General features: G+C 40.1%; 1 protein-coding gene across 2 annotated transcripts; it reads left to right on the forward strand.

The window, feature by feature from the left end:
* The first annotated feature begins 710 nt into the window (after positions 1-710).
* Positions 711-14559, forward strand: LOC149717775 (homeobox protein Nkx-2.4-like). Of its 2 annotated transcripts, none has more exons than XM_089840692.1 (3): positions 711-1836; positions 12060-12274; positions 12615-14559. In XM_089840692.1, exons 1-3 carry the CDS (start codon positions 1290-1292, stop codon positions 13230-13232), a joined length of 1380 nt encoding a protein of 459 aa, XP_089696818.1. In that variant the 5' UTR covers positions 711-1289; the 3' UTR covers positions 13233-14559. The 2 variants fall into 2 exon arrangements, with proteins under 2 accessions (XP_089696818.1, XP_089696819.1); XM_089840693.1 differs by having other exon boundaries at positions 715-1836; positions 12090-12274.
* Positions 14560-16602: the final 2043 nt, after the last annotated feature.

Genomic DNA, 16602 nt, shown 5'->3' on the forward strand with positions numbered 1-16602 from the left:
ATAGTAGTGTCCTAGCTAGCTGTTTTTCATCCGCATTAGGTAAATTATAACTTTTTTTTATATCATTTTGAAAAGAGGCCCGCGTCGTAACATTCATTTAAACCGCGGTAACCATGGGAAATCGCTTAAGATTTCATCTTATGGGAACATAAACGTAACGTAAGTATCATCGGCATCAATGGAAAGTCGAATTTCAGGGGTCATTGGCTCTCTCGAACAACTACACGTAAGACGCTATAGTTTGAAAAACTTAAAAAATGTATATAGTGTAGGGCGAGCATTCTTTAAAACATTGTTGGAGGCTCGTTTCGATGTAAGTGGACCCTAGAAGGTATTGACGCGGTGTACCGCGGTACAAGAACACTCGGTCGCGGTTCTAGAGTCGTTGTCGGGAACTTTGGGTGAGTTTCGTTCCCGAATTACCCCCATCCATTTGGCGGGAAAAACGCGGGGCTATATAGTTCGAGGATTACGCCTTCTTAAAGCGATAAAAGGCATAACCACTCTAGAAACGCGAGTAGAATCGAGTTAAAAACTGAAGCGCGTGTTGAGTTTTGGGTACAATTTAACTCTCTATTCCCTCTCTGCTTCTCTAGTGCATGCAGTCGTCGTCTCCGGCCAGCTTTTTTTCCTTTCTTTCATAGGACGCAGCCATTCTTTTTGCCTTTCTCTCCCTCTCCTCTTCCGAGTCTCTTCTGGCTCTCGCGGGAAGATGCTGGGAGGAGGTAGAGGAGATAAATACGTCAGCCTAACGGGAGAACGTAAAAGACGCGGACGGAGAACTGGGAGTAATAAAGGAGGGGGGAGTTGAAATCAAATAAGAAAGGAAGAAGGAGGTAGGAGGAGGGAAAAGCCGGATCAAGGGAGGACGGAGTGAGCCAACCGGGATGAAGTTAGAATCTTCCCATTTGATTGACGGTTGCAGGAAAGCCGCGGGAACCTCCTCCCGTTTCGGCGCCCAAACGGAGAGTCCGGGAGTTACGGGATCGATCCGAGCATCCTCCGTCCCCCCCTTTCTCCTTTTATCCCGAGCACGACCGCCTTCTCCGGCGCTAACTTCCGTTCTCCGTTGAATCCCGGGCTTCTATTTTCTGTCTCGGTCTTGGCGACGGTTCTCGGCTCTGATCCGTTAGCTTGCAGGCGCGAGATGGGCCGCCTCGGTACGTTGGTGCCAGCATCGCGTTTCCCCTCCCCTCTCGGTCTGGCCGTCCACCCCGTCGAGCCATAGGGGAGAGTGGTGGCATAAGAGCCGCGGAAGGAGCACCACTTAGCGCATTGAGTGGCGAGCCATGTCCCTGAGTCCCAAACACTCCACGCCGTTCTCAGTTACCGACATTCTCAGCCCGCTCGAAGAGTGCTACAAGAAGGTCGTCGTCGATACCGCCACCTTGAACCCCTCTTCTTCTACTGGCGGTCCGCCCGCGCCTACTTCTTCGACCTCGCCGACTTACCAGTACCAACACCAACAACTATCTCACCACCACCACCACCACCCCCCGACCGCGACCCGTTTCGGTGGCGAAACTTCGCCCGATTCCGTTTCCGGTGGCGGACATTCTCACCCTTTGAACATTTCCGGTACTTCTTTGCTCGGAGGAACGGATTCCCCGTCTCCCGGTCCGAACAACTCGACGCTGGTCAACGTCTCCAGCTCTCACGGCAACGTCATGAACGTCCCGGTGACCAGCCCTTATATGCACGTGCCCCAACTTTCCCATCCGAACTCTTTTTCGTCCCAATATTGCAACGGGACGGACATCGGAGCCCATTACGGCGAACACGTCCGTCAATCGGCCGCGGGATGGTACGGTACGGCGCCCGATCCCCGATTTGCCAGTAAGTGAAACGTTATTCAACTTATAGATTTTACTCTCTATCCGTGTGAAGAAATTTTACTACGAACATGCTCACACTTTACGAAGTTAAAAGCCACGATTGGCGTGAACATACGTTCGTAAAAAGATTTCTCAACAAAAATCTGAATTTGCCCGATAGAAATTAAGGCAAGTTCCGTTCATAATACGCGTTTGTTATTAAACAAATATCGATCACTATAGTTCATGACACTGCATGCGGCCGAATTATCAAACCATTACGTAAATTTAATTTTAAACGATAATTTGAGCACCAAAGTAATGGGTATAGAAAAGAAAGCCCTCTTTCGATTTAAAAATAGCCGTAGCTAACTGACGGAAGCGACCGAAAGAGAGACTTAAATCCCAAAATCCGCCTAATAATAATCCAGGCACGGATGCGCGTAGCAAATAAATTACGAAGAGCGGATATTAAAATAAAAGTAAAATAAAAATCCAAAATGAGGGAATGGTATTATCGAACTATCGCGAAAGATCCGTATAGTATACTTTAACTAGCTCGATCGTAATATTTTCAGCGAGTAAAAATTGGGGATCCATTTTTAAAAGCGTTAAAAATACATCTGTTCGAAGAAAGGTCTGAAAGTCGTGTCTGGTGTCATCGCTTTGGTCGCGGCCTTTTATCAACTTGAAGATCGACACGGGCCGAGCGAGCTCATACAGAGACACTCTTTGGTTCGTCGGCGAGCGGCCCTCGAAGCCAGAGTGTTTCCGGGTAAAATCGCGGTAACCGTCGAGAAGAAAATCGCTACTCCAGAAAAGTGTTTCCATCTAAAGAGTAAAGACCACTTTTCTTTTCCCCTATCACCATTCGCGATGACTTTGCGGGCGCGTCTTGGCCTAGAGCGGCGGATAGCCTATAGTCGAGTCTCCCATCGGGAGCTATCGCCAGAGAGATTTCGGTTTTAAGAGTTAAAAGGGTCCTTGGGGCGCCACGCAGCCAGGCCATCTCCGCGTCCTATCTTAGTAACGAAAAGTCCACGCGGGTCGAGGACCATCCCGTATACGTCAGATAGGTTTTAGAGAAGAAAGAAGGGGACAGGGTGAAGGGGAGGCGGAGTGATGGGAGTTGAAGCCGAGAGGAGATCGGTGTTGATGAGGATGAAGAGAGGTATAGAAAGGATGGAAGAGGCTGGAGTCCCCAGCATCCCCATCCCGGAGAAGAAGAGAATATATATATATCTATCGAGGACCTATAAAGAGAGACGCGTCGCGCGCTCTGCGGCTACGCTATCGGTACCGATTGGGGCGGTAGCGCTTAAGTCTCAGCATCTATGGTCACTCCAAATAAGGATCCTTATTCCGGCGAGTAAAGGATGTACGCTCGCCATCACCACCTTAAAGGAGCTACCAAAGAGAGAGAGAAAGGCGAGGTGAGAGGGCTAGAGAGAGAGAGAGAGAAGCATCGGGCGATGGTATAGCTAGGGCCCACGGAAAGGGGCACTTCATTCGAAACGCCGGTAGTTGAAGAATCCACTACAGGAAAAGGCCCCTGCAGAAGTATACCGGCTAACACTTCACCGGCCTTTTCCTATAGCTTTAGCGATGCTTCTCCAAGTGTTCTTGGCGGCGCTTAACGCTTACACACTTGGTATATCCCATCGTAGCGAACCTTTTCGCACGTCTTGCCCCGTATCCCCCCGCCACCACTCCTCCTCCTTCATTCTAGGAGAAGCTACTTTAGTACTTGCACTACCCCCCCCTCTTTTGGCTCCTAAAACTCAACTACTTCCCCCCCTTCAATTTCCTTCCTCTCCCCCTTCCACCTTATACTCTTTCCAAGAGTGCTTTTCTAGTATTTTTATCCCGCTTGCTCACCTTCTTCCCATTCTAGCCCGGCATCGATGAGTCTCGAACGTTGCCGACGAACAATTCTTAGAGATGTAACGGGTTCGAGTGAATCTACTTATAAGTTAGGTACCTACTCCGAGTATATACTCCAGATTCTCGACTTTTGCGCGTCAGACTCGGAGATTTCTAGCACCTCTCTCTCTTTCTCTCTCTCTCTCCAGCTTCTCTCATTAAACACGGGATGACCACTTTGGCAGCAGTCACTTTTCAGCTCGAACGATATATAATATACCTTTTTCACCCCAAAACTCGAAGCCCCGTTACGGGAGATGCGCGTGCTCCAACACTGCACGGCAAGTCATCATCAACTAAAAGTATCTTCTTCTCTAAAGAGCTCTCCATCCATCCATCCTCATCACCCATACACACTTCTCGGCATCATCGCATCCTCGCGCGACCAAATACGATGCGGATGAACGCGAGCAAGCAAGCATATTCTTCAAAACGCCTTCAATTTCAAAATGTTTTGGGACAATGGGTGCTATACTCTTTTCGAGGGGGGATGTTTAAACTCTAGAACTCTCTAGAAAAATACTCTCGACTTTTAAACGGCAGCTATTCCTTATAAGAGGATACGGATATACCCGCGGCGGCTTTTTAAGAGAGTTTTTATCTGGCACCGCGGCTATAGCCGAGAATGGAAATTTAGAAAAACATCTTGGTATCATGAGAGAGAGATGAAATGAATGACAAAAGTACATGTGTGTGTGTGTGTGTGTGTGCCCGCATGCTTTGGCCTATTTTAAATCTGATAAAAACGTTTTTTATAATACGGTACACCTCTCTCTCTGGGATAGGTAGGGAGGTGAGGAATTATTGGATTGTCTAGGCGTGATATGTCAAATGGGCCCGGGCCCTCGACTATCCTAACTGACCCCGCGTGCTCTGAACGAACTTTCTCAGCGAGTGGTCTTCCTCCGGATATTTAAAAGCAATCATCATCTCTTCATCCGTAAACGAACATCTTCTTCGGAGAATCGCACAGCAGCATCCATCCCTTCTTCTTCTTCTTATTCTTGCCATCCCATCCCATCCCATTTTCCTTATATCCAGCCTGTTTCTATAGATTTTTAGCGCCGCGAAGCTATAGCCCCCGGGACGATGGTTGTTGCGCGTTGTATGAAAGTCAACGGGGAGTCCATGTATAGATTTTATCCCATATTTCAGGGGGGAAATACATACATTATACATAAGACGCGTCAAAGAAAAAAAAAAGAAAATCCAAACGAGCGGTCAGTGTTCTGGATTATTTGATAAACCTTACGCAATATACGAGTACAGCGCGACCCAGAAGAACGTATCACGATTTTTCCCTACACATTTACATTCATTTCAACCTGGGTAATTATACGAATATATATCGATTGTTCCAATATACCTATATATCTTCCACAAATAATATTAAGTATATACTTAAGTTTAGGTCAAATTAAATTAAACTTGAACGTCCTATTTGAATTGTGTCTGATGATGACGGAAATAAATTTTTTAAGCCTATACAGGGTGTTTTTGAAAGGTCCATCACAAATTAAGGAGCGTGATTATTGGACCAAACTGAGTGAAACGTATCAAAGAACATGGGGTCTACAACATTTAGTTTCGGAGATATGGCCCCCCAAACATTTGCCCCAAAAACGAAAAAATATCCCAAAATGTGGAGTAAGGGTTATTGCCATTACCCAACTTGTTTCGAAGTCATAGAGAATTTCAATAGCCTTGAATTTGAGAAACACTAATGTAACTTTAGATAGCAGAAGGGTATAAATGGGTAGAAGTACGCGTACGGCGGTAATGTTAAACTAATACCAAGTGTCATAGTGTTTTAACATTTCTCAGCACCCAGTAAAATGGTTGCGATTGAAGGTTGAGTTTGTTCATTACGTTAGTGTTTGATGTGTCACAGAGAAAACGCCATGATACGATCCCAATGTAAATGTATTTTTTATTAGTTCTTCATTCTTAATCTGTAACAAATAACTACTACAAGAATTGTTCAAAGTGTTCACCACCCGCGTTAAGGCAAACTTGAACACGCCTTACAAACGATTCCCTAGCACGTTGCAAAATGCCTGGAGTATCGCGAATAGTTTGACAGGCATTAACGATTCGTCGACGAAGCTCTTCCACATCAGGTACTTCACTCTGATAAACTATGTCCTTCAAGTGGCCCCAAAGGTAGAAATCGCACGGGTTAAGGTCGGGTGATCGAGCAGGCCATTTCACGGGTCCACCTCGACCTATCCACCGAAAAGAGAACGTCGCGTTAAGGTGAGCTCGGACAGCGAGACTGAAATGTGGTGGTGCACCGTCATGCATGAACTACATTCTGCGCACCAAACCTAAGGGCACATCGTCAAGTAATTCCGGTAAAACGTCTTGTAAGAATTGTAGGTACGCCTCACCGTTTAACCTGGGCTGTAGAAAATAAGATCCAATTAAATTGTCACCTACAATACCGCACCACACGTTTAAACTAAATTGTACTTGGTGAGATTTAACGAGCGTTGCGTGAGGGTTTCTTTGGGACCATTGATGCTTATTATGCAGGTTAATAATACCATCTTGCGAAAAATTAGCTTCGTCTGTGACTAACAGACTACGCGGGAAATCAATGGCGTTTATCAATGCGTCGTGGGTAGTCCGCGGAATTCAAACCTTGAACCTTTTGAAAATGGTAAGAATGAAACTGGTGACTTTTGAGGATTTTCCACACGAGCACGTGACCAACGCCTAATCGCTTACTCACCTGGCGGGTACTTGCTTCTGGTTCGTCCTCGAAAATAGTAAGGACTTCGTCTTCTACGGCCTCTGGGACTTCTTGCCCTCTAGGTTGAGGTCCACCATTTTACTGGGTGCTGAGAAATCTTAAAACACTATGACACTTGGCATTAGCTTTACATTACCGCCGTACGCGTACTTCTACCCATTTATACCCTTCTGCTATCTAAAGTTACAGTAGTGTTTCTCAAATTCAAGGCTATTGAAATTGTCTATGACTTCGAAACAAGTTGGGTAATGGCAATAACCCTTACTCCACATTTTGGGATATTTTCTCGTTTTTGGGGCAAATGTTTGGGGGGCCATATCTCCGAAACTAAATGTTGTAGACCCCATGTTCTTTGGTACTTTCCGCTCAGTTTGGTCCCATAAACACGCCCCTTAATTTGTGATGGACTTTTCAGAAACACCCTGTATATTTACGTTGTGATTTTATAAAGTTCAAATATAATTTCAGTAATTTTTATACGCAATTAAAAACCTACCATATTGTGAAATATTTCCATGCTGAACATGCGGATTGGTTAATATAATTGACAATTAAATAATTCGTTAATAATAACCTTTAGCTAAAAAGGTATAGACATAATTACGCTATAAATGTTTCTAATTGCGCATGCGTCTAACAAACATACTTTAACAATTTTAATTATAGGGCATGCTTCAAGACAAATAATCTTTCGACGAATTTCAAAAACTTAACCATTAATTCTAGCACGAAATTATATGAATGAAAATAAATAATTAAAAGTTCTCTTAATTACATTGATACCGATGTTACCGATTTTCAATCCCTTATTTAAGCGCAACCAGCCAAACAGGCAGCGAGCTTGTCTTGTAATACGCATGCATGGTGCTGGTGGTATATTTGCGCAATACGCCAAGTACATCGAGAATGGCTTTAGAATAACCAAATCGCGCGCAAGTATACTCCTTTGTTTCCCGCTTTTCCCCGATATAACTTAGTAAGCAATTAGTATTGCGGAGAGAAACTACATGCGTTCCTAATCCTAGGGACTTAACAGCGACGGAAACAATGAAACTACAAAGTGTCACAATTTAATGAGGAAAATGAAGTAGGGGAAGGTGCTTTCATATTCTTCTCTCTCCCTCTCTCTCTTGTCGTTCGTGCATACGAATAATAATTCATACCCTTTCTCCCCCCCCTGACTATACTCATTTGCATATTCTAATTAAAGATCCTTTCAATTAAAGCGAAGCCACGGTACGAAAGGGTATATAATTTGTATTACTGTTGAATTTAGAAATTACGAAGGGACTAGGCTATACAGCTCCGTCCGTTGTTTGTGCGGGTTTTGATTATACTTAGTTATATTCCTTCATACGTATCTTCCTTTGCGGTTTATAGACTAGACTATATAGACTTACATATAGTTTTCATTATTTGGATTATATAAAAGTTATATATTGTAATTAATAATAATACAAAGACAATGTATTTTATTTCAATGTTTATATTTCAGATACGTGCCCCGTGTTATATGTATGTAGGCCTAGTCTTATCTAATTTAACAGAAAACCGGTTACCGAACCTATATATATATAAATACAGAACTAAATCATATTCGACATTGTTTCCTTAATTGTTCGCAAATTATCTTCGTGAGTTTATTTCATTAAATTCATTTATTTTTATACGGTTTTATATAAGAAGATTGTAATTTGAAGTAAGCTGCAGTTTTCAGGGTCCTTATTGTGGGGATTTTGGGTTGAAAATGTAATATGACATTTTGCAGGGTCACTGTTTTCAAGTCAAGATTGTCAGAGTATTTTATGGATGATCCCTTAAATTTAATTTAAACACTCGTCAAATCATAACTCGAAAACAGTGGCCCTTGTGGTAAAATATCATGATAGAAGTTACATTTTCGATACAAAATCGCCTAAAATAACATCCCTTGTAAAGAATTTATAGTCCTTGTAGGGGGATGTTCTTAAACCTATTTTGAGTCAAAAATGTTCAATGACATTTTGAAGTCTGTTTTGAATCATAACTCGAAAACAGTGGCCCTTGTGGTAAAATATCATGATAGAAGTTACATTTTCGATACAAAATGGCCTAAAATAACATCCCTCCTTAATTTATGGCAGACTTATACCAGAAACACCCTGAATTCCGCGTTAGATATTTCTGTATATAGACCTACATATTTCTTCCACATTTTCTTAAATTTAACAAGAATATACTGTAGATATTTCAGCTAGTTTATGCTTTTTCATTTACTGATACGGCGCCCAAGTTCAAATGAGCTACAGATAAAGCGAGTTTCTCTTTTGAACTTTAAAATATGTCCCGAAGGCAAAAGTTTTTCCCACGCATGAATTTGAATATAAGAAAGAGGCAGCAGTAGCAAAAGCAAACGCAAAAGCATTTTATATAAATTAGTAAATAAAAGTCGGTCTTCCTTGAAAGATGCGTTTTTGAATAAAACGTACGTTGAGGAAGAGTAAAAACCCTTTGATCTTTAGTCTTCTTTTATTAAATGATACGGAAAAGGTAAAAAGGGAGTATAGGCAGAGGAGTACGTCGCATCGCATCCCGTGTCATATAGGCATCCATACATCCATCTTATCCCGGGCCTCTCCACCCCCAATCATTTTCCACGCATATGTCTGTGATCTAAAAGTTCGGAACTAGCTTATGCGTTGCTGCATGCGGCTGGCTGGATCTTCAACCTTATAGCCTCGGGGCATTTTTTCCCATCGATGGATGGGAGCGGAGTATAAGTATACGTTTGATCCCTAGCATTCTTAGAAGGGACCATATTACTATAAGGTTGTTTTTTATATTTTAACCAGTTTGAAATATAGATAGGTAGATAAATTTCAGCGCGTTAAGTTTGAATGAATTTTTTATAATACGGTAATTAAACCAAAAAGGGACCACTGATCTTAAACTAACACTTTAATCGAAGTTAAAAACATTATACCACTATTTTTCAACAAAATAGCCAGTTATTATGGACATTTTTTCGGGTTTTCTTTACTTCTAGTCGGAAACAATTATTCTGGACATCTCCCTGGACTAACTACTAAATAAATCCTTTTTTTGTTCGGTTTTTGGAAAATAGGGCGCGATTTAAAGACCAAATACCGATTTTAGGGTACATTAAGGACCTTGCTTTGTAGGAAAATAGTAACCTGATGGGAGCCCTGCATATGGTAAAAAAAATTAAAGTAGAAACCACCATTAAACCTTGAAGGATAATTTACACACAGCTCTATTGGTTATATTCCATCCCTTTCAAGAGTGCAAATATATATCACGATCTTTCTCACGAGTCTATTTTTTTTTTTTTTGGATTCTGGCCTAGCAGCGAGTTAGCAATGGGGGAGCATTCACATTTTTATCAATGTATACTAACTACATATAAGTCTACCATCAAAGTGATGAGCGTTTGAGCAAGCAAGCATGCAGTGTCTTTAAAATATGGGTTCCATGCTGAATTTGTATACACGATATCGGCCCTAGGGGCTAAATGCGGGCTTATTCAGCTAAAGGATGTAGTATACGACGTAAAAGCCGATATCCAATGCCCCAGGAAATAAAAAAAACTTGAATGAGATCAATCGCGAAAATACCGAGTTGCTTGCGTGTTATCTGAAAAGCCGATTTTTATATAGTTTTATATATACACGTAACTTCGGGATCAATTTTAACATTATGGGATTAAAATCAAGCAAACTGTTGCACTTGAATCTTTAACTTATACGCTCCATTTCTATGAGTCCATAATTTACTACGTTAATCGTACTAGTACAACGACGTCAAGTTACGTTATCTTTACTAGTTAGTCGAGTCAAGATGTTTGTGTCCACTTTTCTGGCCGAAATTTTAAGATCCAAGATGATAATCACGATTGAACTTCAAACTAATTTAGGATATACCATAAGTTTATAAGATATGTTCCATAAGTTTGTCACTGGTTATAAACTGGAGTTTGTCATGAAGTGACGTAGGTCATAGATTCGAGGTAAAGCGCTGTCAAAGGCTTAGTACAGACTAAATAGGACTAGATGGACTGCAAAATTAACCACCGCGTGTAGGACTTGTCGTTCTCGAACTATAGCTCGAGCTGTAAGGCTCTAGCATTACGAAGTATACTTATAGAAAATATCTTATAAACTTATGGATACACAAAAAATTAGTCGACTTTTAGCTTTTCAAATTAGCATATTGCTAATAAAGTTTCCAAAAATTTAGATCTCCCATATATTTTGTTGATCATTATACGATTTAGTAATTGAATACCTAATATATTTAATCTATAAAATCTATAGGCAATCATATAATTTAAAACGTATATAAAATCAACATATTGTATTATATTCATTTCTTCAATTTGAACACGAGAATGAATATAAATTTACAATAGACGTGTTGAATCAGCTTCAAATTTAGTAAGCAGCTAGCAACGTTATATTATAAAATTGGATTTAAAAAGGCAAAAATTTATACGGGGTTTACTTAAGCGCGTGTTTTTGGGTGAGCTTTACTTTACATTGTCTGATGGATATTTAATGTTGACCCTTCGCCATCAGGATGAAAAATTATAGGAAATCGGACACCACGGGTGTCGACCGCGCCGAGCGAGCTGTGTATAGAACGTGTTTGACAATATGTAAACTTCCAACTCGAAGCGTCGATCGCGAGCCCATTATATATATGTATAAGGTTGCAATCAAATTACAAAGCCAACAAGGCGATCGCCCCCGCATAAAAAATACAACCAGAGCCTGATCAAACACATTATCTCACAGCCCATATATTAAAACATAAAACCTATAATATATACTATATAAACAAGTATAGAGAATTATTTTACAAAATGTGTATACACGTAAAAAATATTTAAACCGAGATTTTTAAAAATTTATATAGGTATATATGAAATTCGGAAGATTTCTGGAAAAGCTATTAGTTATTTTTATAATTATCAATCAGTCAGAACCACTACTTAAATAATTGTTAAACGTGTTTACTAATTTCAAACTGTCATATCTCAAACCTCCCAGTCTTATACTCGAGAATCTTAAAATTATAGCAATTATTTGCCAAGATATGTTTCATAAGTATTATATAACTAGCTATACTTCATAATGCTAGAGACTTACAGTTCGAGCTAGTTCGAGAACTGTATACATGAGAATTGAAGTCCTACACTCGGTAAAAATTGCAGTCCATCTTCATATTTAGTCTGTCGCTTTACCTCGAATATACGTCACTTCATGACAAGCTCCAGTTTGTAACCAGTGACAAACTTATGGAACATATCTTATAAAGTTATGGTTCACTAATGTACCAAAATTATAGCAAATACTGCATATAATTATTTACTCATACCGTGCACAAATGATTACTAAATTATTTTGGGAAACTATAACTATAACTGACCATCTAAATTCCATATGAAGTAACGCATCAGGCCTATAACTAATTAAAGGAAATGAATGGGGGCGGGAAAGGCGCGCGTGCATGCGGTTAAAACTTAAGCCTATGCGAATAGAAGATGATATATATTAAACTGTTTAAAGTTTCCGATTTTTATCACTCTAACTCTATAGTTTCGAGGTTGATGGGATCATCGAGCGGGATGTCCATGTCAAATATGAACATGCCAGCCGCTCTCAGCGCCTGCTCCGTCGCAGCCGCCGCGGCCGCAGCCTCCGACGGCAAAGGAGGACCTTCAGCCGTTCACCAATTCCCGCTCACTCCGCAGAGAAGGAAGAGGAGAGTGCTATTCACTCAGGTATGCGTGCCCTCATGTCCCCTCCTTTTAATTTACCATCCTCAAAATTAAACCTAATACAGCTAGAATTATCCTACAATCCATGCATCTTCACGCTGAACTAATAATTTAATTATAATTAGGCGTTCTTATTCTAATTTTAATTTAGTCAACTTATAGGCCTAATTATTGAATTCGGGCCATATAGAACGCCTGTAAAAATAATTCACCCGCAATACACCACTGTTTAAAGGGGAAGCGAATCTTTTGGCCAGTTCATTTATTTAGTGCATGGAATTGGTGTAAAATTAGATTTTATCTTTATTTAATAAAGTTTTTCTCGATGTATTTTCCCTTGTAGGCTCAGGTTTACGAACTAGAACGCCGCTTCAAGCAACAAAAGTATCTGTCGGCTCCGGAACGGGAACACTTGGCCAGTCTGATTCATCTGACACCGACCCAAGTGAAAATCTGGTTTCAAAACCACCGTTACAAGTGCAAACGTCAAGCGAAAGAGAAAGCCATGGCGGAACAGCAAAGCCAACAGGGTCATCATTCCCCTCCTCGTAAAGTCGCCGTCCCCGTTTTAGTTAAAGACGGGAAACCGTGCAGTAGTTCCAGCGACACCGAGGGTTCCCCCGTCCCATCATCCCTGGCCACTTCGGACCTCTTGTCCCATCACGTGGCTTCCGGTCATTTGGGTTTGCAACAAAGGTCCTCCTTGTCCGGAGCCTGTTTGGTGGACAGTCGAGGTCACGTGATCGGTCAAGCTTCGGCCTGTTCGGTTACCGCCGCCCAGTTACACAGCGCGGCCGCCGGGGCCAACGGAATGAGTTCATTGGGAGCCCTAACAGCCGGCATGAGCGCCGGATACGGTCCTCAAGGTGTCGGATCACCCGGGTTGGACTTGGCCGCCGTTTCCGGTGCCACCATGTGTCCCTCGTACTTACAGATACAAGGACGTACTTGTACCTGGTGAAATTTAGCCCCGTGGTGAATTAAAACGCGTCGAATTCATTAAAGAAAATAAGAAAAGGGTGTACGCTGGACGGCGCCATTTTGAAAAACACTCCACGCGGGTGAACTGCGCGCTATTGGCTTTCGGACACTGAAATCACGTGAAATAAATCTACGTATACAAAAATGGCTAGATTTATCGCGCGAATTTTAAATCGTCTTGAAAACCCCTTTCCATACCGGTATTATAAAACTATAGAGGTTTGAAGGAAACGAATTTAAAGTGAAAATAGATCGTAAGAAAAAGTGACGTCATCCGCAAACCACCCATGATAATTAAAATAAACTAAAGCCCATTTATCGAACGCTATAAAGGACCCACCCACCACGTATTAAAAATACTTTTAAAACTAAACAATGACTGGTACGAAAGAATTCTTACATAATAATGTTTTTTTTTTAAATAGCACACTGATTTTTCTCGCGTATTTTGATTTGTAAAAATAAAAAAAAAGAAAAACAATTGCAGGATTATTTGAGCTGTAAATACTCAAATAGAAAGAGAGATAAAGAAAAATTAATTATATTCCTAAATAACCCCACGAGTATTTAAAAACAAAAAAGCCATAAATTATTCAACGTATATAAACGTATAAAAATTATATTTCATTTTATATTATATTAATGTGTGTATATAGTAATTAAAAATAGAAGAAAAAGGGGCGAAGTTGACTTAATTAGCAAAAAAAACTAAAAATTGAAATTAATTATACTATAAAGAAAACAATGCAATCCTTGGAATTTTAAAAGAAAGTCGATCGAAAAATTATTGCTAAAGACTGATCAACCGCGATAATTTTAAATATATATTCCATAAATAATTTTAGTGTCGTTTTAAATTAAGTAGACGATTATAATAATTAATTAAGATGATTAACTTTAAAGCATTCCCTCTGCATGATGATGATATTACTTGAATTATGTAGGAAATAGCCCACCAACACATGGATGAATATAATACAGAAGGAGTTACCCTAAATACCTAAATTCTAAATTAATGATACTCAATTTTAATTAACTTAGAGGTTAAATTTCAACTAAAAAAATCGTGTTAATTAAACTTATTCGGGAGACATATTTTTATTTTCATTTCATTTTCAGAGTTTCGTATAGTTTTGAGTTTAAAAATTTAATTCACAACTATTTTTATTCATCCATGGTTTGAATACTCATACGGTGATATTGTTATTTGATTCCTGTCAAATATTATAGAGAGAAAAAACCCGAATAAACCCAAGTATGAAAAAAAAAAATTCGTTACATAAAGGTATTTTAGAAACACCCAAAAATCAACTGAATTTTTATTTAAAAATATTTAAACCTTTATAATTTCAAAATGAGACTTTACTAAACGTTATTAGCAATTACATTAAATTATAAACAAAGTAACCCCCGTATTAATCTATAGTAAACTCTCATCTTGAAAAAAGAAAAAGAAAACAGAACCCAAAATTCCTACACTGTTGTTCCCACGCTTGAGAATCGACTTTTCTGATTTTCTCCATGCACGGTTGCTAATGGTTACCGTCTTTCTCTAGAAAAGCATCGGAGCTAAGCCTCGGCGTTAAAAAAGCAATATGGCGGATACGATGATGGGATTGGGTGCAGGGTTAGGGGGACGGGACGGCCGTTTTATTAAGCGAGAGAGAGAGAGAGAGAGGGAGAGAGAGAGGGAGCGAGAAAACAAGGGCGGGAGTAAATTTCTCTCCGTGACCCCAAAATTTAATAAAGGTCACAATTGAGGGAGTGAGATGAGATATCGTCACTGATTATCGTCATCCCCGTAATATCATATTATACCAGCTATATATCCCAACTGACGTTTCGCCTCCCTTCAAATTTCCCTCGACTCTGACATGACAGTCTAACAGTTCGTCCCGATTAAAAGAGAGACTGAAATGCGAAAAACCCGCCCTTAACTTTTAAATATCAAATAGTCCTACTTATAGACCTAATTTGAATATGAAAATGACATCTTAATTCTGTGGAGTTTTATTTCTAAAAAGCTTAGGTCTATAGGGCATCAATTCTAAATGCGGTAAATTTCAAGAACACCTTCATTTGCCCTTTAATAAAGAGTACACCACAAAACCCCTGCCCTAGCTGCGGCCTCCGTCTATCGTTTAAGGCAATTTTTAAGCTCAAATAGCGTAAAATTCGCGTAAGGGGAGTAAAGTACAGCCTGTAGGCTACGGCTTATAACTAACTACTACTGTGCAGAGTGAATAAACTGCAATAATAAAGAACTGAGCTTAAGCCTTGGATGAAAACGGGTAGGGAAACGGGGGGTAAAAGAAGCGAATGCATGGCGCTTACACGTAGCTATAGCCGCGGAAGTTAAGCTTCGGATTAGAAACACGCTACATTAGAAATGAATGACAGCTCGTAATAGGCACTAAAACGATCGGCTTAACTCCCTCGGCTTTTTGACGTTCTAAAGCCCTTGGAATAACGTCAGATAGTCGACGATTGCCACTGTATTTTGACTTTCATCCCAAAACTTTGGGGTAGATATGATGATTTTACGTTACGTTTCATTAATCCCAATAAATTATATTTGAATCCAGATCCCTTCCATTTTAGACTTAAAAATTGGGTCAAATTTAGGTTAAAAGTAATTTTTTATAAATCAATTAACACTTCGGGTTATGTTTTAAAACATTTTGTAACGTGGAACCAGGGGTGGAACGCTGTAACTTTGAACCATATTCGAATAGACCAGTTAGATTAATTCCAAAAGAGAAGTAATTTCACCAGAGGAGTGGGGAGGTCACCTTCTTGGGTTATTTCACTCTCGCCAATAAGCTCCGCTAGAAGCAGGTCGAGTTAGCCAGCCTACCTCAGTGTGAACTCGGCTTCCGTCTAGCGTTACTTCTTGGCACGAGGAAAATAACCTAATCCCTCCAATGCGTGTTGGTTTATCTTTGAAAGTAATTAATTAAATCACTTTTTCAAAACTAAATTATGTTAAAATACCCTGAATTTTATAAAAGGCCCATTTTAAAACTCCCTAGCTGTTTTGGTTTTAGTGGTAAATGAAATTTACCGATACTTCTATCTTAAAAAATTGAATTTTCCCAATCAACAACCTTTTGAAAATCGAATATGGGTGTCAGGGTTATGGAAATGAACAATAAAACGTTTTGTAATAAATCCAGAAAAGAATGAAACGCAGATTAAAATAAAATAGAATGGAAGGAGGCTTGAAACGATTGCGAATCCCCCAAATGAACAAAACAAGAAACGAAACGAAGCTTAAAGAACGATCGGTTTAGCAATTTTGTTTGCTTTTCAACTTCGTATATACTGCACAACTTCAGGCTGTCAGTTTG

Source organism: Phalangium opilio, unplaced genomic scaffold (genome assembly GCF_054372755.1).
Source record: "Phalangium opilio isolate 3A_F unplaced genomic scaffold, DU_Popi_V2 ptg000003l_1, whole genome shotgun sequence".
NCBI classification, from domain to species: Eukaryota; Metazoa; Arthropoda; class Arachnida; order Opiliones; family Phalangiidae; genus Phalangium; species Phalangium opilio.